The sequence below is a fragment of the Nomascus leucogenys genome, unplaced genomic scaffold (assembly GCF_006542625.1).
Source record: "Nomascus leucogenys isolate Asia unplaced genomic scaffold, Asia_NLE_v1 001013F_60596_qpd_obj, whole genome shotgun sequence".
Classification (NCBI taxonomy): domain Eukaryota; kingdom Metazoa; phylum Chordata; class Mammalia; order Primates; family Hylobatidae; genus Nomascus; species Nomascus leucogenys.
The window spans coordinates 12769-38474 of NW_022097640.1; the positions used below are offsets into that span (position 1 = coordinate 12769).

General features: G+C 46.3%; 1 protein-coding gene and 1 pseudogene across 1 annotated transcript; both read left to right on the plus strand.

Annotated features, from left to right (window-relative positions):
* Positions 1-2606: 2606 nt before the first annotated feature.
* LOC115834316 lies at positions 2607-16276 on the plus strand (annotated as a pseudogene).
* On the plus strand, positions 7294-8556 carry LOC100591872 (protein SET). Its single transcript, XM_003282779.3, is given in 1 exon segment — positions 7294-8556. A coding segment is annotated over 1 exon segment (870 nt). The 5' UTR covers positions 7294-7317; the 3' UTR covers positions 8188-8556.
* Positions 16277-25706: the final 9430 nt, after the last annotated feature.

Sequence of the window (25706 nt, forward strand, 5' to 3'; positions counted from 1 at the left end):
GGATTACAGACATGTGCCACCACACCCAGCTAATTTTTGTATTTTTAGTAGAGATGGGGTTTCACCATGTTGGCCAGGCTGGTCTCAAGTGATCTTCCTACCTCAAGTGATCCTCCTACTTTAGCCTCCTAAAGTGCTGGGATTACAGGTGTGAGCCACCGAGCATGGCCCCAAATTTTCTCTTCTTATAAGGACACCAGACAGATTGGATTAGAGCCCATCCTAAAGGTCTCACTTTAACTTAATTGCCATTTTAAAGGCCCTATCTTCAAACACAGTCGCCTTCCGAGGTACTGGAATTTTGGAGGGCATCATTTAGCCCATAACAACTGGGCTGATGAATTGAGGGACAGCCTACAGAATAGCTGGTTAGTGGTCTCGCTTGGAGACTAAGGCCATTTGACAGTTCAACACAATGTGAAGCAATCCGGGATTGGAGGCCAGACAGGGAACAAAGAACCTTAGGGTGACAATTGGCGATCATTTGAATAAGATCTGTAGATTAGGTAAGTGTATGATTTCCGTGCTTATTTCCTTGTTTTGATCATTGTACTATGGTCATGTAAGATATCAATATTTCAGGAAGCTTGGGTGAAGAGTATGTGGTAACTCTTTGTACTATTTTTGCAACTTCTTTCAAAGTCTGTAGTTATTTCAAAATTAAAAATTAAAAATCAAGGCCAGGTGCAGTGGCTCATGCCTGTAATCCCAGCACTTTGGGAGGCCAAGGCCAGCAGATCACCTGAGGACAGGAGTTGGGGACCAGCCTGGCCCACATGGCGAAACCCCATCTCTACTAAAAATACCAAAATGATCCGGGCATGGTGGCGCATGCCTGTAGTCCCAGCTACTCGGGAGGCCGAGGCAGGAGAATCGCTTGAACTTGGGAGGAAGAAGTTGCAGTGAGATCGCACCACTGTACTCCAGCCTGGGCAACAGGAGTCTGTCTCAAAAAAGAAAAAAAGAAAAGAAAAGAAAAAAGAAAAGTTAAAAAGCAGGGCAAGGCGCGGCGTGCCTGTATTCCCAGCACTTTGGGAGGCCAAGACGGGTGGATCACAAGGTCAGGAGATCAAGATCATCTTGGCTAACAGGATGAAACCCCATCTCTACTAAAAATACAAAAAAAGAAAAGAAAGAAAAAGAAAAATTAGCCGGACATGGTGGCGGGTGCCTGTAGCCCCAGCTACTCGGGAGGCTGAGGCAGGAAGCTCCGTTGAGCCCAGGAGTTTAAGGCTGCAGTGAGCTATGACTGTGCCACTGCACTCCAGCCTGGGAAACAGGGTAAGACCCCATCTCAAAAAAAAAAAAAAATGTGAAGAAAAAAAGAAGCAAGAAGAAAATGAGTTACATGAGGTGAGAGACTCTGCAGTGTCTGTTGCTTGGGTTCCCACTGACACTCCACTTTTAGGACAGTGACTGGAAGCTGGGAGCTCAGCATATGTTTTGGGAGGTGATGATCGTTGAGGCACAAACTGAAGAGGAGAAGGCACACTGGGCCTCATCTCGCATTCATAAAAGCCCTCGCATTGTAACTTTTGACATTCTCTCTAGAGGAAGTCACACAATCAGTACAGTGTATTGCGTGTGTTACAAATATGAATTCTTGGCCTGTAAACAGTTAAAACACATTGCCATTTTGGTAACTGAGTTTTGCTATCCCTTCATTTCTTTTTCCCCTTTTTTTTTTTGTTTTTGAGACAGAGTCTCGCTCCGTTGCCCAGGCTGGAGTGCAGTGGTGCCATCTCGGCTCATTGCAAGCTAATTACAATACTTTTTTCTTTATTTTTTTGGTAGAGATGAGGTCTTCCTATTTTGTCCAGGCTGGTCTGGAACTCCTGCCTTCAAAGGATCCACCTGTCTAATTCTCCCAGAGTGCTGGGATTACAGGCATGTGCCACTGTGCCCGGCCAAATGCACCCTTTTTTTTTAGTGTACAATTCAGTGGTTTTTAATATATTCACAAATTCATGGAACCGTCACACCTGTCCAATTTCAAAACGTTTTCATCACTCCAAAAAATAATCCCATATGGGAGGCCGAGGCGGGCAGATCACTCGAGACCAGCCTGGCCAACATACTGAAACCCCGTCTCCACTAAAAATACAAAAATTAGTCAGGCGTGATGGCGCACGCGTGTGGTCCCAGCTACTGGGAGGCTGAGGCAGGAGAATCGCTTGAACCCGGGAGGCGGGGGGTCGCAGTGAGCCCAGATCGCGCCATTGCACTGCAGCCTGGGCGACAGAGCGAGACTCCGTCTAAAAAAATCTAATTAATTAGTAAAAATAAATATAAATAAATAATCCCATGCCTACTGCCTCTGTGGCTTTGCCTGTTCTGGGTATTTTGTGGGAATGGACCCATGCATGGGGGTGGGCCGGGCACCTTTCAAACGTTCAGCTCTCACGACGGCCCGTGGCCTCCGGATTGGACGGCGCGAGCTGGGTGTGCGAGGGGCGCCCAATCGCCCCGGAGCGTCTGGAGGGGGCAGGTGCAGGCGGCGGCGACTGAGGGGCTGCTGGAGGCCCGGGAGGCCCGGGAGGCCCGGAGGTGGTGCAGGAAGCCGCAGACCACGCCGGCTCCTGATCGCGGGCGCCCACAGCACGGACATGGCGGGCTGGTGGCCGGCGTTGTCGCGCGCGGCCCGGCGCCACCCGTGGCCCACCAACGTGCTGCTCTACGGCTGGCTCCTCTGGGCTGGCGACGCGCTGCAGCAGCGGCTGCAGGGCGGCGAGGCCGACTGGCCCCAGACGCGGCGCGTGGCCACGTTGGTGGTGACCTTCCACGCCAACTTCAACTACATGTGACTGGGCCTGCTGGAGCGCACGCTCCCGGGTCGCGCCGCGCGCCGTGCAGGCCAAGTTGCTGTGCGACCAGGTGGTCGTACGCCCATCACGGTCTCGGCTTTCTATGTCGGTGAGGGGCGGGGAGGGGACCTGAGGGGTGCGACTTGGTATTGAGGGACTAGAGGCAGGGACTCGGGGATCAAGCGGCTGGAAGGAGGGCGCTGCAGGAGCCTGGGGACCCCGGCGGGAGCCGGGGCTCTGAGACCTGGGCTGCTTCAGAGGCCTGGAGGGCCAGGACAAAGGCTGGAGGCTGGGGTGTTTGATTGCGAGAAGTTGCGGGAGGCACTGGCTGGGGAGCCGAGATATTGGGGAGCCAGAGGTCCACCAGGTCAGGAATTTAGAGGACTAGGGTCGGGGCTCAGACTCTGGGGTTGGGTATAGGCCAAGGCTGGAGGTAGGCAGGGCTGCGGAGGTCTTTGCCCCCCTGAAAAAGACCCACGGGAAAATAAAGGAGATTCCAGTTCAAGGCCATAGCAGCTGCAATGACCGTGAACCAGTCGTGGGGCAGGGAAGGAACCGACCTGCTGTTCAGAAAATCCACGCCTGGGGCCCCGGGGCCAACACAGGAACAAAATGCAAGGGGACCCGTGACCCTGGGGGGCACAGCAGGTGGAATCTGATGTTGGGCCTGGATCTTCAGCAAGTTCATGCCCAGGGGCCTAGTCCTGCTTTGGTAACAAGATTTTCCCCTGGGGTCCCACGGGAAACATCAAGGGACCTTGGATCCTTGCCGTGGAGGACTATATACCTGTGAGGGTTCAGGGAACCCTCTCCTTAGAAAATCTGACCCGGGCCTGGGGTGTGGAGGACAGGGGCTTGACTGTGGAAACCTTCTCTACTGCCTACAATAAGAACAATGGAAATGTTACCTGAAAAATACCGGGGTTCATTCCCTTAACGAGTCACAAATGACTCCACCAAGAGGCAGGTTTTTATCAATGGGGGTTTTACTTGGCACAAGTAAGGAAGACATTGGGCATATTCTCCCAAGTAGTGTGTCCGCCAGAGAAAGAGACAGGAGGGTTTTATGGGGTGATGGAGAAAGGAGAGGGTGCATGATTGCATGTAGAGTAGGGATCCCAGTGAGTCATGATGCTAGCACATAGGTTGCATAGGTTACATAGGTTATAGTCATGAAGCTATAGCTTCTCCCGGGGTGAAGACTTAGCATGGTAATGAGGAGAGTTAACTTGGGTTCATCTATAAGTAACCTGGGGTCACTTAGGAGCTGATTTAAACAAACAGGGTGACCTCATTCCACCCAGGGTTGGGGAAGAACAGGTTGAGGTCAGGAGGCTGTAAAACAGGCTGATTGCTCAAGTTGTTTTAATTCTTGTAATCTTTGGAGATCCTCCGTCTGCTCACAGAAGGGGCCCCGTGGCCTCTATCATCACTGCAATTTCTATAGCCTTCAAGGGGATGGGGTGGGTAACTGGGGAGAAAATCTCCATGGGTCTGAAGCCTGACCTTGGGATTGGGGATCACAGATTTCCCCTCAAATGGGAGGGAACTTCTCCTAAGGGCCGTTGGTGCTTTCTAAACCAGGTTGAGGTCAGACAAGCCACCATCTTGAAGAAACCTACCCTGCCCCCTGCGCCTTATTTTTAAGAGTTGGATTCACTTCCTTTCCCCACAGACCCCACCAGAAACACAAACCACCTGGTTGCCTGTTGCCATCGCGGCCAGCTACATGGCTGATGGGGTCAGTGGGTCGGGAGAACAGACAGCCTGAGAGCTAGGGCCTCCTGTTTTCTCAGAAGGTCTGTGCCTGGTCCCGGCGTGTGATTTCCAGACTAGATTTGCAAACAGCTTCCTAGCACCTGTAACAGAAGCCTTGTACACCGGTGAAGGGGTAGGGGACCAGAATGCTATTTAATCAAACAGCCGGGCGCGGTGGCTCACGCTTGTAATCCCAGCACTTTGGGAGGCCGAGGCGGGCGGATCACGAGGTCAGGAGATCGAGACCACGGTGAAACCCCGTCTCTACTAAAAAATACAAAAAAATTAGCCGGGCGTGGTGGCAGGCGCCTGTAGTCCCAGCTACTCGGAGAGGCTGAGGCAGGAGAATGGCGTGAACCCGGGAGGCGGAGCTTGCAGTGAGCCGAGATTGCGTCACTGCACTCTAGCCTGGGCGACAGAGCGAGACTCCGTCTCAAAAAAAAAAAAAAAAAAAAAAAAAAAAAAAAAAATCCTCAAACAACCAGTGAGATTGTTCTCTTTTTCTTTTCTTCTTCCTTTTTTTTTTTTTGAGACAGAGTCTTGCTTTATTGCCCAGCCTGGAGTGTGCAGTGGCCTGATCTCAGCTCACTGAAACCTCCATCTCCAGGTTCAAGCGATTCTCCTGCCTCAGCCTACCAAGTAGCTGGCATTACAGATGCACACCACCATGCCCGGCTAATTTTTGCATTTTTAATGGAGACAAGGTTTCGCCATGTTTGCCAGGCTGGTCTCGAACTCCTGAACTCAAGTGATCTGCCCATATTGGCCTCCCAAAGTGCTGGGATTAGAGACGTGAGCCCTCGCACATGAGATTGTTCTTAGTACTCTCATATTACAAATGAGGAAACAACTAGTGAAATTAGTGAAATTGTTCTCTTTTTCTTTTCTTTTTTTTTTTTTTGGAGACAGAGTCTCGCTTTATCATCCTGGCTGGAGTGTGCATTGGCCCGATCTCAGCTCACTGCAACCTCTACTTCCTGGGATCAAGCGATCCTTCTGCCTCAGCTTCTGGAGAAGCTGGAATTACAGGCATGCGCCACCATGCCCAGCTAATTTGGTATTTTTAGTAGAGACGGAGTTTCTCCGTGTTGGTCAGGCTGGTTTTGAACACCCAACCTCAGGTGATCCACCAGAGCAGCCTCCCAAAGTGCTGGGATTACAGGCATGAGCCACCACGCCCAGCCCACTAGCTTTTTTTAAAAGAAATTAAAATTTCAAAATGTCCAAATGTTCAACTTTTCACACAATGTTTGGAAGGTAGAGAAAAGTAACCAGTAGACCCACTATTGTAACTTGATTGTTTTTGTGAATTGTTATAGTTTTTGAAAAAATAATTGTTCTGCTATAACTTTTATACTCTATTCTCACTTCACATTTATCATTCCTTTAAAATTTTCTAGTTTTAGAGTGGAGACTATGTTTTATTTTATTTTATTTTTGAGACAGGGTCTTGCTGTGTTGTCCAGTCTGGAGTGCAGTGGCATGATCACAGCTCACTGCAGCCTCCACCTCCTAGGCTCAAGCAATCCTCCCACCTCAGCCTCCTGAGTAGCTATGACTACGGCCACGCCACCACACCTGGCTAATTTTTGTATTTTTTGTAGAGATGAGGTTTTGCCCTTTGCACAGGCTGGTCTCTTAACTCCTGGACTCAAGCAATCTGCCTGCCTCGGCCTCCCAAAGTGCTGAGGTTACAGGCTTGAGCCACGGCGCCTGTCTATGTTCTCTTTTCACTGTTGGGTCAGAGGGTCATATTGATGGATGATAGCGATGGTTACTTTGCATTTTGGAATGGGAAACTTAAACATGAACTGTTATACGGTACTCTACTGAGTCTTTTAAAATTCTTTTGGTGTTTTTGCAAATAGGTATGAGCATTCTCCAGGGAAAGGATGACATATTTTTGGACCTGAAACAGAAATTCTGGAACACCTATATGGTAAGACAGGCGTTTGAGAATGTAATCAGTATCTTTGTGTGTGTGTGTATATATATATATATATACACACACACACACACACACACATACAACATACAATACTATATACATATACAATCAGTAACTTTTTGTGTGTATATGTGTATATATACATACATGTATATATAGATATGTATATATATGTACATAGATCCACAAAAATATATACTTTTTGTGTACATATTTATAAAGATTAAAAATGTTTTAATTGACACATATATGTATGTATTTTTAGAATACATGTGATTTGATACATTTGTATAATCGTATCAGGATTCTTTGTGTGTGTGTGTATATATATATGGATATATATATTTTTTTAATTTAAAAAACTTTTTTTGAGACAGGCTCTCATTCTGTCACCCAGGCTGGAATGCAGTGGCATGATCATGGCTCACTGCAGCCTGGACCTCCTGAGCTCAAGCGATCCTCCCACCTCAGCCTCCTGAGTAGCTGAGACTACAGCATGTGCCACCACACCCAGCTAATTATTTTTAAATTTTTGGTAGAGACAGAGTCTCACTATGTAGCCCAGGCTGGCCTCGAACTCCTGTGCTCCAGTGATTCTCCCACCTCAACATTAAGTACATTTTTATTAAACTATTCCTAAATTAGAGCTCCAGTTTGGTTGGCAGAAGGGTCCAATATTTTGACAGAGAAATCTTAAAGTTACTTTGGTAGATGTATGAGGAGAGCCTTTAAGAGTGTCTATAGGTTCAGCCTGCTTCCGGACGAGCGAGGAGACTCGTGGTCTGGTTCTGGGACTCCCCTAACAGCATGGCCCCTAAACGCCAGGCTCCACTCCCGCCTCAAAAGAAGAAACCAAGACCATCTCCTGCTCTGGGACCGCAGGAGATACCGGCCTCTGCAGGCTTGCCGAAGAAGGGAGAAAAAGAACAGCAAGAAGCGATTGAACACATTGATGAAGTACAAAATGAAATGGACAGGCTTAATGAACAAGCCAGTGAGGAGATTTTGAAAGTAGAACAGAAATGTAACAAACTCCGCCAACCATTTTTTCCGAAGAGGTCAGAATTGATCACCAAAATCCCAAATTTTTGGGTAACAACATTTGTCAACCATCCACAAGTGTCCGCACTGCTTGGGGAGGAAGACGAAGAGACACTGCATTATTTGACCAGAGTTGAAGTGACAGAATTTGAAGATATTAAATGAGGTTACAGAATAGATTTTTATTTTGATGAAAATCCTTACTTTGAAAATAAAGTTCTCTCCAAAGAATTTCATCTGAATGAGAGTGGTGATCCATCTTCAAAGTCCACCAAAATCAAGTGGAAATCTGGACCGGATTTGACGAAACGTTCAAGTCAAACGCAGAATAAAGCCAGCAGGAAGAGGCAGCATGAGGAACCAGAGAGCTTCTTTACCTGGTTTACTGACCATTCTGACGCAGGTGCTGATGAGTTAGGAGAGGTCATCAAAGATGATATTTGGCCAAACCCATTACAGTACTGCTTGGTTCCCGATATGGATGATGAAGGAGAAGGAGAAGAAGATGATGATGATGATGAAGAGGAGGAAGGATTAGAAGATATTGATGAAGAAGGGGATGAGGATGAAGGTGAAGAAGATGAAGATGATGATGAAGGGGAGGAAGGAGAGGAGGATGAAGGAGAAGATGACTAAATAGAACACTGATGGATTCCAACCTTCCTTTTTTAAAATTTTCTCCAGTCCCTGGGAGCAAGTTGCAATCTTTTTTTTTTTTTTCCTCTTGTGCTCAGTCGCCCTGTTCTTGAGGTCTCTCTTCCCTACTCCATGGTTCTCAACTTATTTGGGGGGAAATACCTTGAGCAGAATACAATGGGAAAAGAGTCTCTACCCCTTTCTGTTCGACGTTCATTTTTATCCCTTTCTGTCTGAACAAAAACTGTATGGAATCAACATCACCGAGCTCTGTGGGAAAAAAGAAAAACCTGCTCCCTTCGCTCTGCTGGAAGCTGGAGGGTGCTAGGCCCCTGTGTAGTAGTGCATAGAATTCTAGCTGTTTTCCTCCTTTCTCTGTATATTGGGCTCAGAGAGTACACCATGTCTCTATGTGAATATGGACAGTTAGCATTTACCAACATGTCTCTGTCTACTTTCTCTTGTTTAAAAAAAGAAAAAAAAACTTTAAAAAGTGGGGTTATAGAAGGTCAGCAAAGGGTGGGTTTGAGATGTTTGGGTGGGTTAAGTGGGCATTTTGACAACATGGCTTCTCCTTTGGCATGTTTAATTGTGATATTTGACAGACATCCTGGCAGTTTAAGATGACACTTTTAAAATAAATTCTCTCCTAATGATGACTTGAGCCCTGCCACTCAATGGGAGAATCAGCAGAACCTGTAGGATCTTATTTGGAATTGACATTCTCTATTGTAATTTTGTTCCTGTTTATTTTTAAATTTTATTTTTGTTTCAATGGAAAGGAAAGATGATGCTCAGTTTAAAACGTTAAAAGTGTACAAGTTGCTTTGTTACAATAAAACTAAATGTGTACACACACACACACACACACAGAAAAGAGTGTCTATACCTCTCATGAATTGGAAAGAAATACTTTCTCTGGGCCGGGCACGGTGGCCCATGCCTGTAATCCCAACACCTGGGAGGCTGAGGCAGGCGGATCACTTGATGTCAGGAGTTTGAAACCAGCCTGGCCAATATGGTGAAACCCTGTCTCTACTAAAAATACAAAAATTAGCTGGGCACGGTGGTGCATGTCTGTAATCCCAGGTACTCAGTAGGCTGAGGCCGGAGAATCACTTGAACCCGGAGACAGGTTGCAGTGAACCGAGATTGCACCACTGCACTCCAGCCTGGGCAACAGAGCAAGACTCCATCTCAAAAAGAAAAAAAAGAAAAGAATATCTCTGAATTTTAGTCCATGTTCTCAATGATATCTGACTTTATTATATTAACTCTTATTAATGATCATAATTTATTTTGTAAATTTTGCAGCCAAAGAGACAACAATTTATTTTGTAAATTTGGGATTGGATTTGCAAAATAGGGGTTGTAGACTGTGAGTGGCTTCATGGAATCATTCCCACATTCAGAGCCAATATTTTCAGTTGAGCATCCTGCGGAGTCCTGGTGAAAAGAACTTTAACATCACAAAGGTATTGATAGCGAAGGAGAAGGTTTCCTAGGGTTATTCCAAGGTTTGAAGCAAATCAGCGGTTTTACTGTTTGCTCAGCACAAATATATACAATCCAGTCCAATACATAATTATTCATTGATTCAGTTAATATTTATTGAACAATGTGCTTTAGGCCTGGCAAAATCAGGGATGGTTTTCATCTCTGCCCTAGAGCATGTTTGATTGCATTCATCACAAGGAGGTAAATCTTTGGGATTACAGAATGTTCACAGACCGGCCTAGGGCGTCACATGTTCTTCATTCCCTATCAAAAGCAGTGTTGAGCCACACCCAGCTATTACCTCCACAGCTTCTAGCATCATCTGTTGGATGGTACCAAACCCCTGAGGCAGCATTACTTGATGGCTAGAGGCAGAGGATGGAGAGGTTTGAAGTCAGAGGCTTCCCCTGATCCTCTATACTCAGGAACAGTAACTACAAGAAATGTGTTCAGAACTCTTGTGATTTCTCTTAGGGCAGAAATTGAGGACCCCGTGGTGACAACCAAATGTGATTTTCTTCTGTTTTTTTTTGTTTTTTGGTTTTGTTTGCTTGTTTGCGTTTTTAATTTTTTTTTTTTTTTGTGACGGAGTCTCACTCTGTTGCCCAGGCTGGATTGCAGTGGCACCATCTCGGCTCTCTGCAACCTCTGCCTCCCAGGTTCAAGCAATTCTCCTGCCTCAGCCTCCTAAGTAGCTGGAATTACAGTCTTGCACCACCACATCCAGCTAATTTTTTGTATTTTTCAGTAGAGATGCAGTTTCATGATGTTGGCCAGGTTGGTCTTGAACTCCGTACCTCAGGTGATCCGTTTGCCTCAGCCCCCCGAAGTTCTGGGATTACAGGTGTGAACCACCATGCCCAGCCACTTCTTCTGTTTTACTTTGGGAAAAGGAACAAGTTTTTCCATTATGTTGTAAAGTCTATGGAGATACGTACATCTTTTTTTTTTTTTTTTAAAGAGCAAGGGCCAGGGGCGGTGGCTCACACCTGTAATCCCAACACTGGGAGATGGAGGCGGGTGGATCACAAGGTCAGGAGATGGAGACCATCCTGGCTAACATGGTGAAACCCTGTCTCCACTAAAAATAAAAAAAATTATCAGGGCATGGTGATACGAGCCTGTAGTCCCAACTACTTGGGAGGCTGAGGAAGGAGAATCACTTGAACTCGGGAGGCGGAGGTTGCACTAAGCCGAGATCACGCCACTGCACTCCAGCCTGGTCGACAGAGCAAGACTCTGTCACACACACACAAAAAAGAGCAAGAAGTAGCCGGCTCACACTTGTAATCCCAGCATTTTGGGAGGCTGAGGCAGGAGGATCGCTAGAGCTCAGCAGTTTGAGACCAGCCTGCGCAACACAGTGAGACCCCATCTCTACAAAAATCAAATAAATTAGCTGGGCATAGTGGGAAGCGTCTGTGGTCCCAGCTGCTCAGTAAGCTGAGATGGGAGGATTGCAAGCCTGGGGGGTCGAGGCTGCAGTGAGCTGTGATTGTACCGCTGCACACCAGCCTGAGTGAGAGAGTGAGACCCTGGTTCAAAAAAAAAAAAAAAAAAAAAAAGAGCAGGAAGTAGAATTGGGAAAGAAAGAAGCTTCAGGCAGGGATTTGTAAATGAACAAAACCACAGGAATATTTGCATACTGTTTTCAAAAGACAGTGGTTACAGTGATTGAGTCTCACCTACCCTCAGGGAAAGAAAGAGGGTATACTAGCAGTCTAAAGCCCAGGCCATTTGGAGATTTTTTGGGAAGATTTCCTGTAATAAGAAATTGTCAACTGGGCACGGTGACTCACACCTGTAATCCCAGCACTTTGGCAGGCCAAGGCACGTGGATCACTAGGTCAAGAGATTGAGACCATCTTGGCAAACCTGGTGAAACCCCGTCTCTACTAAAAATACAAATATTAGCCGGGCATGGTGGCGGGTGCCTGTAATCCCAGCTACTAAGGAGGCTGAGGCAGGAGAATTGCTGGAACCTGGGAAGCGGAGGTTGCAGTGAGCCGAGATAGTGCCACTGCGCTCCAGCCTGGCGACAGAGGGAGACTCCGTCTCAAAAAAAAAAAAAAAAAAAAGATAAGACACTGCCTTCCAAGCTTCCAAGTGCTGTCCTAGGTGTTAGTGGAAGATACCCAAAAAACCATATAAAACAGAGATTCTGTCCTAAAGGGACTTAGAGTCTAGCGGGACAGATAAATAGACAAGTCATTAACGAGAGTTGGATGAGAAATGCTCTCAGAGCCCATGGGTACTTAGCACAGTGAGGAGGTGTGGGAGTGGGGATCAAGGAAGTCTTGCTGGGGCCAGGCACAGTGGCTCATGCCTGTAATGCCAGCACTTTGGGAGGCCAAGGTGGGTGGTGGGTGGACTGCTTGAGCTCAGGAATTTGAGACCAGCCTGGGCAATATGATGATGAAACCTCATCTCCACAAATACAAAAATGAGCTGGGCATGGTGACTCGCACCTCTAGTCCCAGCTACTCAGGAGGCTGAAGTGGGAGGATCTCCTGAGCCCAGGAGGTCGAGACTGCAGTTAGCTATGATTGTGCCACTACACTCCAGCCTGGGTAACACAGCTGGACCCTGTCTCAAAATAAAAAAATTAAAAAAAAGATCTGGAGTTAGGCACATACTGGGGGACAGGTCATTCCAGGGGCAGAAGAGCTGAGTAGAGCTATTGACAATGTGTAAAGCACCATAGTATGCCTGGAGGGGAGAAACCACAGGCAGTTTGGTGTTCACAGAGTATTTGTTGAGCAACGTGGAGTGAGTTTGGATCCTGGAGACTGTTGAACACCCGGAGCTGAGGATCTTGAACTTCACGGTTAGGTAATGGCAGCAAAGGAAACCAAAGTGGGGGGTTATTGTAACCAAGTTCACATAAGAAATAAGGAAGCACGTCGGGTGTGGTGGCTCACGCCTGTAATCCCAACACTTTGGGAGGCTGAGGTGAGAGGATCCCTTGAGGTTAGGAGTTTGAGACCAGCTTGGGCAACATAGCAAGACCCTGTCTGTATTTAAAAAAATAAAACCGGCCTGGCATGGTGGTTCATGCCTGTAATCTCACCACTTTGGGAGGCCGAGGTGAGCAGATCACTTGCGGTCAGGAGTTCGAGACCAGCCTGACCAAAATGGTGAAACCCCGTCTCTACTAAAAATACAAAAAATTAGACAGGCATGGTGGCGCATGCCTGTAATCCCAGCTACTCAGGAGGCTGAGGCAGGAGAATGACTTGAACCTGGGAGGCAGAGACTGTAGTGAGCCGAGATTGCACCACTGCACTCCAGCCGTGGTGACAGAGCAAGACTCCATCTAAAAAAAAAAAAATGAGGTGAGTTCAGTTCGGGAAATGTTGAATGCCAGATGCCTTTGGCCTATTCAGAGGGAGATTGCCGAAGCACGGAGGAGAGTTCATGGCAGGGTTTAATCATTTTTAGTGCTCACATGTCCCAGATTTGGCCAGTGGGAGTCCCTCCAAGCTGGTTCCTGTGTCCTGTGATATCACCCATCTTCTTTCTCCTTTTCTTCTTTCATAAGCCACTTCCTTTCTGGCATGACAGTGTGTTCCAGGACCATCTTGTACCTTGCACCTGCCCTGCCCTGGCCCTAGAATCAGCCAATTCTCTGAGGCGTCCTGATTCCTTTTTGTTGGGGAATGATTTGAGAACAAAATATACTACTACATGATACTACGTTCTGACAAGAAAGAACACAGCCATAAAAATAAAGCCATGGCCAGTCATAGTGGCTCCTGTAATCCTAACCCTTTGGGAGGTGGAGGCGGGAGGATTACTTGGGGCCAGGAGTTCAAGACCAACCCGGCCCACATAGTGGGCCCTCGTCTCTATTAAGAAAAAAAAAAAAGAAGGAAAGCCATGTTTGGATGACTTTAGTCTTCTGATTATTTTTGCTAAAGTTTTAAATTATTATTTTTTTTTTGGGGACAGAGTCTCGTTCTGTTGCCCAGGCTGGGGTGCAAAGGTGCAGTCTCAGCTCACTTCATCCTCCGCCTCCCGGGTTCAAGCGATTCTCCTGCTTCAGCTTCTTGAGTAGCTGGGATTACAGATTCCTGCCATCACGCCCTGCTAATTTTTGTATTTTTATTAGGGACGGGGCTTGTCAATGTTGGTCAGGCTGGTCTCAAACTCCCGACTTCAGGTGATCCGGCCACCTTGGCCTCCCAAAGTGCTGGGATTACAGGGGTATATTTTATATTTAAAATATATTTAAAAATTAAGGGCCAGGCTCAGTGTCTCACGCCTGTAATCCCAGCACTTTGGGAGGCCGAAGTGGGTGGATCACCTGAGCTGGGGAATTTGAAACGCACAAGAGCAAAACTTCGTCTCAAATATATATATATATATATATAATACACTTTATGGCCAGGCGTTGTGGCTCACACCTGTAATCCCAGCATGTTGGGAGGCCGAGGCGGGCAGATCACCTGAGGTCAGGAGTTCGAGACCAGCATGGCCAATATCGCGAAACCCAGTCTCTACCAAAAACACAAAAAATTAGCCGGGCGTGGTCCTTTGCACCTGTAATCCCAGCTGCTCGGAGGCTGAGGCAGGAAAATCGCTTGAACCTGGGAGGTAGAGGTTGCAGTGAGCCGAGATCACACCATTGCACTCCAGCCTGGGCAACAAGAGCAAAGCTCCGCCTCAATAACAAAACAAAACAAAACAAAAAAATATATATATACACACATCGTATGTAATATCTACTTTTAAATATAAACATAAATATTATAAAGCTTTTATTGCAATTGTTCATTTTAGAAACTTCAGAAAATACAAATTAGTAAAAAGAAGAAAATACGTCTGTAATACCACTTTTAAGAACTATTTTAAAAACCTCTAGGTTTTTTTTTGACATACAATTTACATACCAAGACTTTTTCTAAAAAATAATTCATAATGGTGACTTTTTTATCGGACTGTATAGGATAAAGTTTGTTAAAATGTCTAAGATATTTTGTAATATATGAAAATTTCAGCTAAACTTGTGCTATAGCATCACATAGTTTGAATATATTATTGAAAATTATTCCACAAACAATGGTTTGGTATATACTTTTAACAATTCAAGGCTGGGCACAGTGGCTCACACCTGTAATCCCACCACTTTGGAAGGCCGAGGCAGGCAGATCACCTGAGGTCAGGACTTCAAGACCAGCCTGGCCAACATGGTGAAACCCTGTCTCTACTGAAAATACAAAAATTAGCCGAGCATGGTGGCAGGCGCCTGTGATCCCAGCTACTCAGGAGGCTGAGGGAGGAGAATCGCTTGAATCTAGGAGGCAGAGGTTGCAGTGAGCCGAGATCTTGCCACTGCACTCCAGCCTAGGCGACAGAATGAGACTCCATCTCAAACAAAATAAATAAATAAAGTAATTCAGCAGGGTGAGGTGGCTCATGCCTGTAACCCCAGCACTTTGAGAGGCTGCGGTGGGACTGTTGCTCTTCCTAGGAGTTCATGACCAGCCTGTCCAACATAGAGATACCATGTCTTAGAAAAAGAAATAATAATTAATTTTAAAAAAGAGAATTCATTGATGATTCTGTATTTACAAATATATTCCTGCATCATTTGTTCATGGTAACCAGGAAATTGCAATGGATAAATACATGTTGTCATTTCCAAAGCGGCTGTCTTCCAGAATTGGTATTGATTCTAGTAGACTTTTCATTCTGATGTTAAATATATAATTAATAGAAATGTCTTGTACCTAATAGCTTTTTTCCCCAAAACTCCCCAACCCCCTCACTCTAGAGGCCTTAGTAGTCTAATCAGCTTAGTCTGAAATATAATACTACCTTGGCATCTTGTTGGCCTAGTATTTCTTACTCTTTTATAGAATGAACTGTGCAATTGTTTTGTGTGGCTAAAAGGTATTCTAGGCCGGGTATAGTGGCTCACACCTGTAATCCCAGCACTTTGGGATGCTGAAAACCCATCTCTACTAAAAATACAAAATTTAGCCAGGTGAGGTGGTGTGCGCCTGTCATCGCAGATAGGAGGCAGAGGCATGACAATTGCTTGAACCCAGGAGGCAGAGGTTGCAGTGAGCTAAGATTGCACCACTGTACTCCAGTCTGGGCAACAGAGCGAGACCCTGTCTCAAAAAATAAAAAACAAAATAAATGAATAAAAAATAAAAGGCATTCTAATTAAGTTGTTGCTTTTTTTTTTTTTTTAAATTCCAGAGCGGACTGATCTACTGGCCCTTTGTACAAGTGAGTTCCGCCTACTCAGTAATATGAACCCAGGGCTTTGGTTTCCATGTGGCTCTAATGGACTCTCTCTCTCTGTTCCAGCTGACCAACTTCAGCCTTGTTCCTGTTCAATGGAGAACAGCTTACACTGGAGACTGTGGTTTTCTCTGGGCCACCTTCATCTGTTTTTCCCAGCAGCGTGGTGATGGCACATTCAAGTCAGCTTTCACCATTTTATATACAAAGGGGACCAGTGCCATAGAAGGGTCCCCGGAGAAATAAGAAGTCAAGGACTCTCTTAAAGGGACCACATTTTTGACCTAAAATGCACAGAATTGCCTGCAGACAAAATATTTGATGTGCCAATTATGCACTTCATTTTGGGGAATTAGTATGATTTATAGACCCACTTTTTAAAAAATTATCAATGATTATTTTTGAATTCTGTTCAGACATTTTTTCCTGATCTAGTCTGAAATATTACTTCTGTAATATTTTGGTTAATATGAATAACAGTGGCAAAATGGCATTTTAGACTTATTAATATTTCTAATATTTTAATGCAAGTGTCAGGAAACTTGGTTTTGATTGTTTATATTTCCATTCTAAAATCTCAGGTTATCTCCTGAACACATTTGGGCACATGAAGTTTTATACCAAAAAATAGTTCTTAGAGTGAATTTTAATTTACATAGAACTCAATCGAAATGAAGATTTAATAACCAGATTTCTTTCCCCAAAACATACATAATTTGTTATTTTGATACTAAAATTTAGTAAATACGGTTTTTTTTTTTTTTTTTTTTGAGATGGAGTTTGGCTCTGTCGCCCAGGCTGGTGTGCAGTGGTGGAATCTCGGCTCACTGCAAGCTCCGCCTCCAGGGTTCACGCCATTCTCCTGCCTCAGCCTCCTGAGTAGCTGGGACTACAGGCATCTGCCACCATGCCTGGCTAACTTTTTGGATTTTTAGTAGAGACGGGGTTTCACTGTGTTAGCCAGGATGGTCTCGATCTTCTGACCTCGTGATCCGCCCAACTCAGCCTCCCAAAGTGTTGGGATTACAGGTGTGAGCCACCGCGCCTGGCCTAATTCTTGCATTTTTAGTAGAGAGGAGGTTTCACCATGTTGGCCAGAATGGTCTCAATCTCCTGACCTCGTAATCCACACGCCTCGGCCTCCCAAAGTGCTGGGATTACAGGCGTGAGCCACTGCAACCGACTTTTTTTCTTTTCTTTTCTTGTTTTTTTTTTTTTTGAGACAGAGACTCACACTGTCACCCAGGCTGGAGTGCGGTGGCATGATTTCGGATCACAGCAACCTACTCCTAGGTTCAAACAATTATCCTGCCTCATCATTCGGACTACCTGGGATTACAGGTGCGTGCCACCATGCCCGGCTCATTTTTGTATTTCAGTAGAGATGGCGTATCGCCATGTTGGCCAGGCTGGTCTCAAACTCCTGGCCTCAACTGATCCACTCTCATTGGCCTTCCAAAGTGCTGGGATTATAGGCGTGAGCCACTACACCTAGCTCAGTAAGTACGTTTTTTATTATCAAAAAAGAGTAGTGTAAGATTGGCGTATTCTGTGTAGAATGTATTTTATTGATGTCTACTATTTTTATAATTTCTGAGTGAAGTACTTTTGAATGGATGCTTTTTAGTTTTGGGCAGACTCAGTTGACTAAAGCACCTCGGTGCTTTAAGGTGCCAGAAGACACTCGGGAGGTGACTTGAGGCTCAGAGAGTCATCAACTCGGAGAAGGTGGAAGAGGTAACAAAAACACTCGGGAGGTGTCTTGACTCTCGGAAAATAATCAGATTGAGAAGATGGTCCAGGTCCCAGGCGACAGTGGATGGGACGTGCCTGTGGTCTGAAAATATCATCAACTGGAGAAGGTGGAATAGGTACCAAAAGACATTCGAGAGGTATCTTGAGGCTAAGAGAATCATCCACTGGAGAAGGTGGAAGAGGTACAAAAAAAGAGTCGGGAGGTGTCTTGCGTTTCCTAACATTATCAGCTCGAGGAGATGGTACAGGTCCCCGGCAACACTCAATGGGCAGGTTCTCTGGTGTCAGAAAGTCGTCAACTGGAGAGGGTGGAAGAGGTACCAGAAGACACTCGGGAGGGGTCTTGAGGCTAAGAGAATCATCCACTGGAGAAGGTGGAAGAGGTACAAAAAAAGAGTCGGGAGGTGTCTTGCGTTTCCTAACATTATCAACTCGAGGAGATGGTACAGGTCCCCGGCGACGCTTGACGGGCGGGTTCTCTGGTGTCAGAAAGTCGTCAACTGGAGAGGGTGGAAGAGGTACCAGAAGACACTCGGGAGGTGTCTTGAGGCTAATAGAATCATCCACTGGAGAAGGTGGAAGAGGTACAAAAAAAGAGGCGGGAGGTGTCTTGCGTCTCCTAACACTATCAGCTGGAGGAAATGGTACAGGTCCCCGGCGACGCTTGACGGGAGGTGTCTCCGTGGTCTGAAAATCATCCACTCGAGAAGGTGGAGGAGGTACAAAAAAAGAGTCGGGAGATGTCTTGCGTTTCCTAACATTATCAGCTCGAGGAGATGGTACAGGTCCCCGGCAACACTCGACGGGCGGGTTCTCTGGGGTCAGAAAGTCGTCAACTGGAGAGGGTGGAAGAGGTACCAGAAGACACTCGGGAGGTGTCTTGAAGCTAATAGAATCATCCACTGGAGAAGGTGGAAGAGGTACAAAAAAAGAGTCGGGAGGTGTCTTGCGTTTCCTAACATTATCAGCTCGAGGAGATGGTACAGGTCCCCGGCAACACTCGACGGGCGGGTTCTCTGGTGTCAGAAAGTCGTCAACTGGAGAGGGTGGAAGAGGTATCAGAAGACACTCGGGAGGTGTCTTGAGGCTAATAGAATCATCCACTGGAGAAGGTGGAAGAGGTACAAAAAAAGAGGCGGGAGGTGTCTTGCGTCTCCTAACACTATCAGCTGGAGGAAATGGTACAGGTCCTCGGCAACACTCAATGGGCAGGTTCTCTGGTGTCAGGAAGTCCTCAACTGGAGAGGGTGGAAGAGGTACCAGAAGACACTCGGGAGGTGTTTTGAGGCTGACAAAATCTTCTGCTGGAGGAAATGGTACAGGTGCCAGGGGACACTCAACTTGAAGTTTATCTCTTCTCAGAAACTCATCAGTTGTAGAATGTGGTTGAGGTCCTTGTCGACACTGTAGTCGAGACAGATTCAGAGGTCTCAGACGATCTTTAGCTGATGGAGGTGGTTGACCTCCCAGATGACACTGAGTTGGAGGAGGTGCCTGGCGGCCCTTCCTTTTTCTGAAAGTTTCAGCTGTGAGGTCGGGCCAGTAGGGCAATCCTGAGGAATGATGATGCTCCACTGCAGCCATTCTGACCTGTGGGGCCAAAGGAGGAAATGTTTTCACACATACTCATTTGAAGGACAAAATTACCACCACCAACACAGGCTACACCTTCTGTTGCTGGTGACAGATTTTTGCACCTTTCCATCCTCCAGGTTTCAAAATAGCAGTATCAGTGTCATAATACCACCCTTCCACTGAGTACTGCCCACAGCTGGGGAGTAAAATCATTGGGACACACCGTTGTCTCCACATGCCACTGTGTCTGTCTGCAAATGTAGGCAGGCTGGGGTCCTGCCCCAGAGAAGACAGAGTCATAACAGAGTAACAAAGAAGCATGTTTGAGACATGGGAATGTCTATGTCTATCCTCATTCCTCCCTCACAGCCAGCATGTGAAAGAGCATTGAAAATTGCACAAAACGTTAATCACCTACATTATAGCAGAATGCAAACAAAATCACAGGAAAAGAAAGAAAATCCTACATATTTTGGAAATGAGACCCCACAACATCTTGGGTAAAGTGGATCAGTCAGAGTTCACTGCGCCATGAGACCTAGAGTAGTGGAGGTCAATGGTGTCTCCTCGTGTTATTTCTGGAAACAGAACAGTAAAAGCCCTTCAGCCCTCGGCCCCTGAGCTTTTATGGATTCTGGAGGTGCCACCAACGATGATCAGCTGGGAATGGAGAAGCCTGAAGGCTCATGGGGAAGATTTTGCTTCTCAAGAAGTCGAGACAGAAAAGGCACCACAGAACCCACAGAGCAGAGGCCAGGCCAGGAGAGGGCATTGTCGGAAAAGACCAAAGTGTCCTGATATAGGAAGAGTGAAAATGTCCCCAGCGTTTACCTTTGTCTTCTCTCTGTTTTCAGCTGGGACGCAGCTGCTGTTCCTCATGGGAACCGAATGAGGTCCTGAATCTGCTAAGGGCCAGAGAAGGGAATGGGGCTAAATCTGGCTTGCATCTGCTGTGCAGAATAAGAAACCCTCCACACCCTCTGCTGCCATCTCACTCCCTGCCACACAGGTCCCTTACCAGAGGCACAGGGTTTATTGAACACATGCCTCAGAGGACTCTGGAGCCCTCTGGACCCTCATCCTTGAGGAAGATACCACAGAGCCCTGGTCCAGGGGTATTCTTAACTCTCAACAGGCTGTGAACAGGGTGGGCTCTAACCAGCTGGAAATGAGCTCTAAATCAGTACACATCAGAGGAAATCACTCATCATGTGAGCACAGACTCAAAATTAAAATAGGAACAGCCATGGTTGGAAGAGTATCAATAAACCATGGACAGGAACAGCACTGCTCCTCTTCTTCAAGCCATAGGGACATTTAAAATTCTGTGGATTCATAGTTAATCTAACTTTCATACCTGGCCAGGTATTATCAATACTTATGAACAGAAATGGACATAAAGAGATGAACAGTCATGAGAGAAGGTAAGAGCTACAGAAATTAACTGGAAAGTTTTAGGGTTACACTTGAAATGTTAGAGGAGTAAGATTACATAGAAATTTAACTTACTAATGGAGTTATATAGTTGACAGTAAACAACTTAAACAAAAATAATGAAGAAATTTCCACAAAGTGTAAATAAATGCTTTTCTTAAAGCAGATCTCATGCTACAATATTGATCCATGAAGACATGGCCAGAAAATCTCTGCTCTCATCAGCACATGTGGCTCCCATTCTAAAGTGCTATTGTTGTTTTCTCAAATGAAAGAAAAATAAATCCTTCACACTGAGTCAAGGTGGAAAGGGGAGCTGGCCCATTTGCCTTCTAGGCTCATCTCCTCAGTTAAAAGCAACCAAGACATCAGGGTGGGGCAATGTCCACAGTCAGTGGAGCGGCCTGAGCTCCACCATTCACAGGGGACTAGCCAAGAGCCATTCAGCTAGGGCACCTGAGAAAAATAGGGTCCTGCTACCCAGCGAGACAACTGTTCTCTTTATAAGTGCTTGGAATTGTGTCCAGGAAACATAACCATTACCCCACCCGAGCCCTCATCCCCAAAAGGAGAAGCAGGGTGTGCGGATTGTGCAGCAGAAATTCAGTGGCTGCCTTCACAGCGAGCTCCTACCCCTCCAGAAAGGGTTCTCTAGGCCCGGTCGTCCCTGGACTGGCTCCCGACGCATGTGTCTCTCTGGCACTCTCTGCTTTTCCCTCATTTCACACCTAGAAGACATAGAAAGAATTGACTTGAAGAATTAAAACACCAAGTTCTTTACTAGACACTCAAAGCTTTATCTTAAAACAAAAACATCCTTTAAAATGTCCATCACAATGACCTACCTTTGCTGCTTGGAGGCAGCCTTCCTCTCTGCCATCTTCCTCTGCAAGGCTTGAGCACAGAGCTGTGGGCAGAAAAACACATCCATGTCCTGACCTGGCAGACTATGTCCAAAAGCAAGGAAAACAAACAAACTTACCCAGTTGGCATGAGGCTTTCTTGCAGAAGGGGCGATCTGAAAAAGCCAACACATGAGAAATTGAATGTTGAGAGAGTCTAAGGGCCGTGCCATCATCTGCATCAGCACTGAACAGTCCTGCAACTGCGGGGAGGAAGCTCCTTACTTTGCGTCTGTAGTAGTCCTCTGCCCGCTGCCGCAACCTTTCCGCAGCGTGAAACAATTTCCTATGGATTACAATCACTTTCATCAGATAAAGCACCACTTTCAGGATGATTTTAAATAATCTGCCATGTTTCTGTTATCCTCACAACTGTACCCTTACACAATCTATCTATACCTAGAAAACGAATTTCAGGTGGCTATAAAAGCACAGTCTGAGCCGGTCGCGGTGGCTCACGCCTGTAATCCCAGCACTTTGGGAGGCCGAGGTGGGCGGATCACGAGGTCAGGAGATCACGACCACGGTGAAACCCAGTCTCTACTAAAAATACAAAAAATTAGCCGGGCGTGGTGGCAGGCACCTGTAATCCCAGCTACTCGGGAGGCTGAGGGAGGGGAATCACTTGAACCTGGGAGGTGGAGGTTGCAGTGAGCCAAGATCACGTCATTGCACTCCAGCCTGGGTGACAGAGCGAGACTCCATCTCAGAAAAAAAACAAAAACTAAAAATCAGTACTCAGTCTGATCCAAACTGTTGCTGTATTGATTCCTCCTCTTTTGCTTACTGCCTGCTGACTTCTGAGTTGACAATTTCGTTCCCCATTCTCAGTATATCCCTAATTCATCCTTCACTGAGCATCTTTTATCATAAACCTCTATTCTCTTTGTATTAATAATCCTTGCCGTGTTTCACAGGGCAGAAACAGCTGGGCTTATAAACAGGCATAGTCCTTTTGAAGGATGTGTTTGATCCTACAACAACACACTTTCCTGAGGATGACAACAACCCACCCCACCCCTAGAATGGCTGGTATGAACCGAGTTTCCACACAGTCTAGCTGGCAATGGGATCGGGAGACGTTTTGCTACTTCACATCTTTTGGTCACTGGTAAATCTTAAGGTACTTTGTTTTCTGTTTTGTGAACTCTCTCTCTCTCTCTCTCTCTCGATATGTCTTCTGACCGTTTGTTTCTATTTCTGCATTTACTGGGTCTAAACATTGTACAAAGGTTAAAAACAACCCCGTCTCCAATGGGGGTTTCCCAAGAGGGTGGGGCTCAGTTTCTGAACTCACATGTCGGTGTCTATTTCTTTCATAATCGATTTCCCATTTTCCTCTGCCTCTGATAGCTGCCTGTCCTTTTCTGCTTGCTCACATTCTTTCATTCTTAGCTTCCTGAGATTAGAAGGGAGAGAAATGCACACACATGATCCGCCAGCCCGTGTGGGATTCCCTCTGCCCTTCTGGCATCTGAAGGCTGTGATTCAAAGATCCCCCTGCAACTTTCCCATAAATGAACCAACTGATTCTCACAACCGAAGGGAGAATTGACACCTCCCATTGAGGGACAAAGAAAAATCACACTCTGGCCTGCTGGCAAGTCACCTGTCATTTCCAGCTCATCTTCACAGTTCTATAGTTAGTCCTATTCTTTAGTAAATAAAGACTATTAAAAGCTTCTATGAGGTGCACTATGTGTGTCTCTGGGGTCAGTCTTGTGCTTGACACAGTGAAAGCTCATTTTAGTTCAGTGTGAAAAACCAGACCTCACCAACTCATCACAACTAACTCCATCGGAAGCAGAGGATTGCTCCTCATCTGACTCCTCCTGTGGGAGACCTGATTCTCAGTCACAGGCTGATGCCAGCACGGAGACCATCAGCCATAGAGATCCTTCCAGAATATGGTGTCATTAACCCTGCAGTTCACTACTGCACTTTGCCATGATTCAGGACTGGAACGCTTGTCATCGACTTTAAAGATCCTGGTTGAGAGAAAAGGCAATCTGAATGCTGGGCGCATCTATTGAATGAGAAATGATCGGAATGGCTCCTAAGTCAGGGTGTTATGTGCTGAAAATAGGTGACAACTGCAAACCATCCACCCTGGTGTTGACTGACTTTAACAAGGTTCAGTTCACAGAGAGTGTGGGCAGAAAAAGAAAATGGCCTAAAAAGCTAAGTTTGCTGTGTTGCCCTCACACCACTTGATTCATGCTCCTGATCCTAAGGATCTCACCTGATACTTGGTTTTATAGGAAGGCTGTGAAAATTCCCAGAACGCTAGGAAACAGGGACAAAAACACTTCAGAGAGAAAGTTAATGAACTTGTTTCTGACCACAGGGCATCCTTCAGCACATGCTGTCTGGAGTGGCCTCAAACAAGGAGTGTGTGGTGAGGTGCTGAGAATGCAATGGGAGCAGGGTCCTGTCCCCACGCTAAAGGAGCTCACAGTTTAATGCAAATGAGAAGCCAGTGAGGACATCACTACTCCTGCTGTGCACTTGGGAACTAGAAACACAAACCCTGACTCTGGAGGGAAGCTAAGGAAGCATTCTACTCTTGAGTTGACATAAGTGCACCTGAAGCTTCTGATCTCTGAAGAGAACAATGGGGGACACCAAACAGAATAAAACCCATGATTGAATACATCAAATTGCTAACATGGCAGTAAACAGACATGAGGTCAAGACGGAGAAGAAGGAAACCCAGGATGAAAGTCAGCCTCGCATTTGGAACCCATTTCCCTGGGTTTCATTGCTGAATTCCAGAAGGGACTACTGAGATGCAAAGAAGCAGAGCAGCTTTTGCACACATGCATGGGATTACATGGAAAACAAGTGGATTGAGGGTCTGCCAATGAAAGCGACCCGTACTGAAGTCCACTGGCTCTGGTTGAGACCCAGAAGAGTCACACATCAGAATAGAGGTGGACAGGAAATACCCTGGCCTTTGTAGGGACTGAGCCTGCACTGACCACCTCCATTGCAGCCTGTACGGAGGACCCCTGACCATCCCCCAGAAGTAGACTCCCATCTCTTCTGCAACAAGATAACATGCTGCTAGGCCTCAATTCATTGCTAAATATTTTTTAACAAGTATCTCACATTTAACAAAAAAAGATCAGGCATATGGCAGTAAAATACAATGTAATATGACCAAAACGTGAAAGACTGTGAAAATGAATCTGGAGGTGACCCAAGCATTGAATTCAACAATCCAGGCTGGGCGCTGTGGCTCGCGCTGCGTGGCTGAGGCAGGTGGATTACCTGAGGTCAGGAGTTCAAGACTAGCCTGGCCAACATGGTGAACCCGTCTCTACTAAAAATACAAAAATTGGGCTGGGCGCGGTGGCTCACGCCTGTGATCCCAGCACATTGGGAGGCCGAGGTGTGTGGATCATGATGTCAGGAGTTGTAGACCAGCCTGGCCAATATGGTGAAACCCCACCTCTACGAAAAATACAAAAATTATCCGGGCATGGTGGCATATGCCTGTAGTCCCAGCTACTCAAGAGGGTGAGGAATAAGAATCACTTGAACCTGGGAGGTGGAGGTTGCAGTGAGCCAAGATCACGCCACTGCACTCTAGCCTGGGTAACAGAGTGAGACTCTGTCTCAAAAAAAAAAAAAAAATATTGGCCAAGTGTGGTGGCACACACCTGTAATCCAAGCTACTCGGGAGGCTTAGCAGAATTGCTTCAACCTGGGAGGCAGAGGTTGCAGTGAGCCAAGATTGCGCAATAGCACTCCAGCCTGGGGGACAGAGCGAGACTCTATCTCAAAATTTAAAAAAAAAAAAAAAAAAGGCTGAGTGTGGTGGCTCACGCCTCTAATCCCAGCACTTTGGGAGGCTGAGGCGGGTGGATCACCTGAGGTTGGAAGTTTGAGACCAGCCTGGACAACATGGCGAAACCCCATCTCTAGTAAAAATACAGAAATTAGCTGGGCGTGGTGGTGGGCACCTGTAATCCCAGCTACTTGGGAGGCTGAGGCAGGAGAATTGCCTGAACCCAAAAGGCAGTGAGCCGAGATTGTGCCATTGCACTACAGCCTGGGCAACAAGAGCAAAGCTCCGTCTCAGGGAAAAAAAAAAAA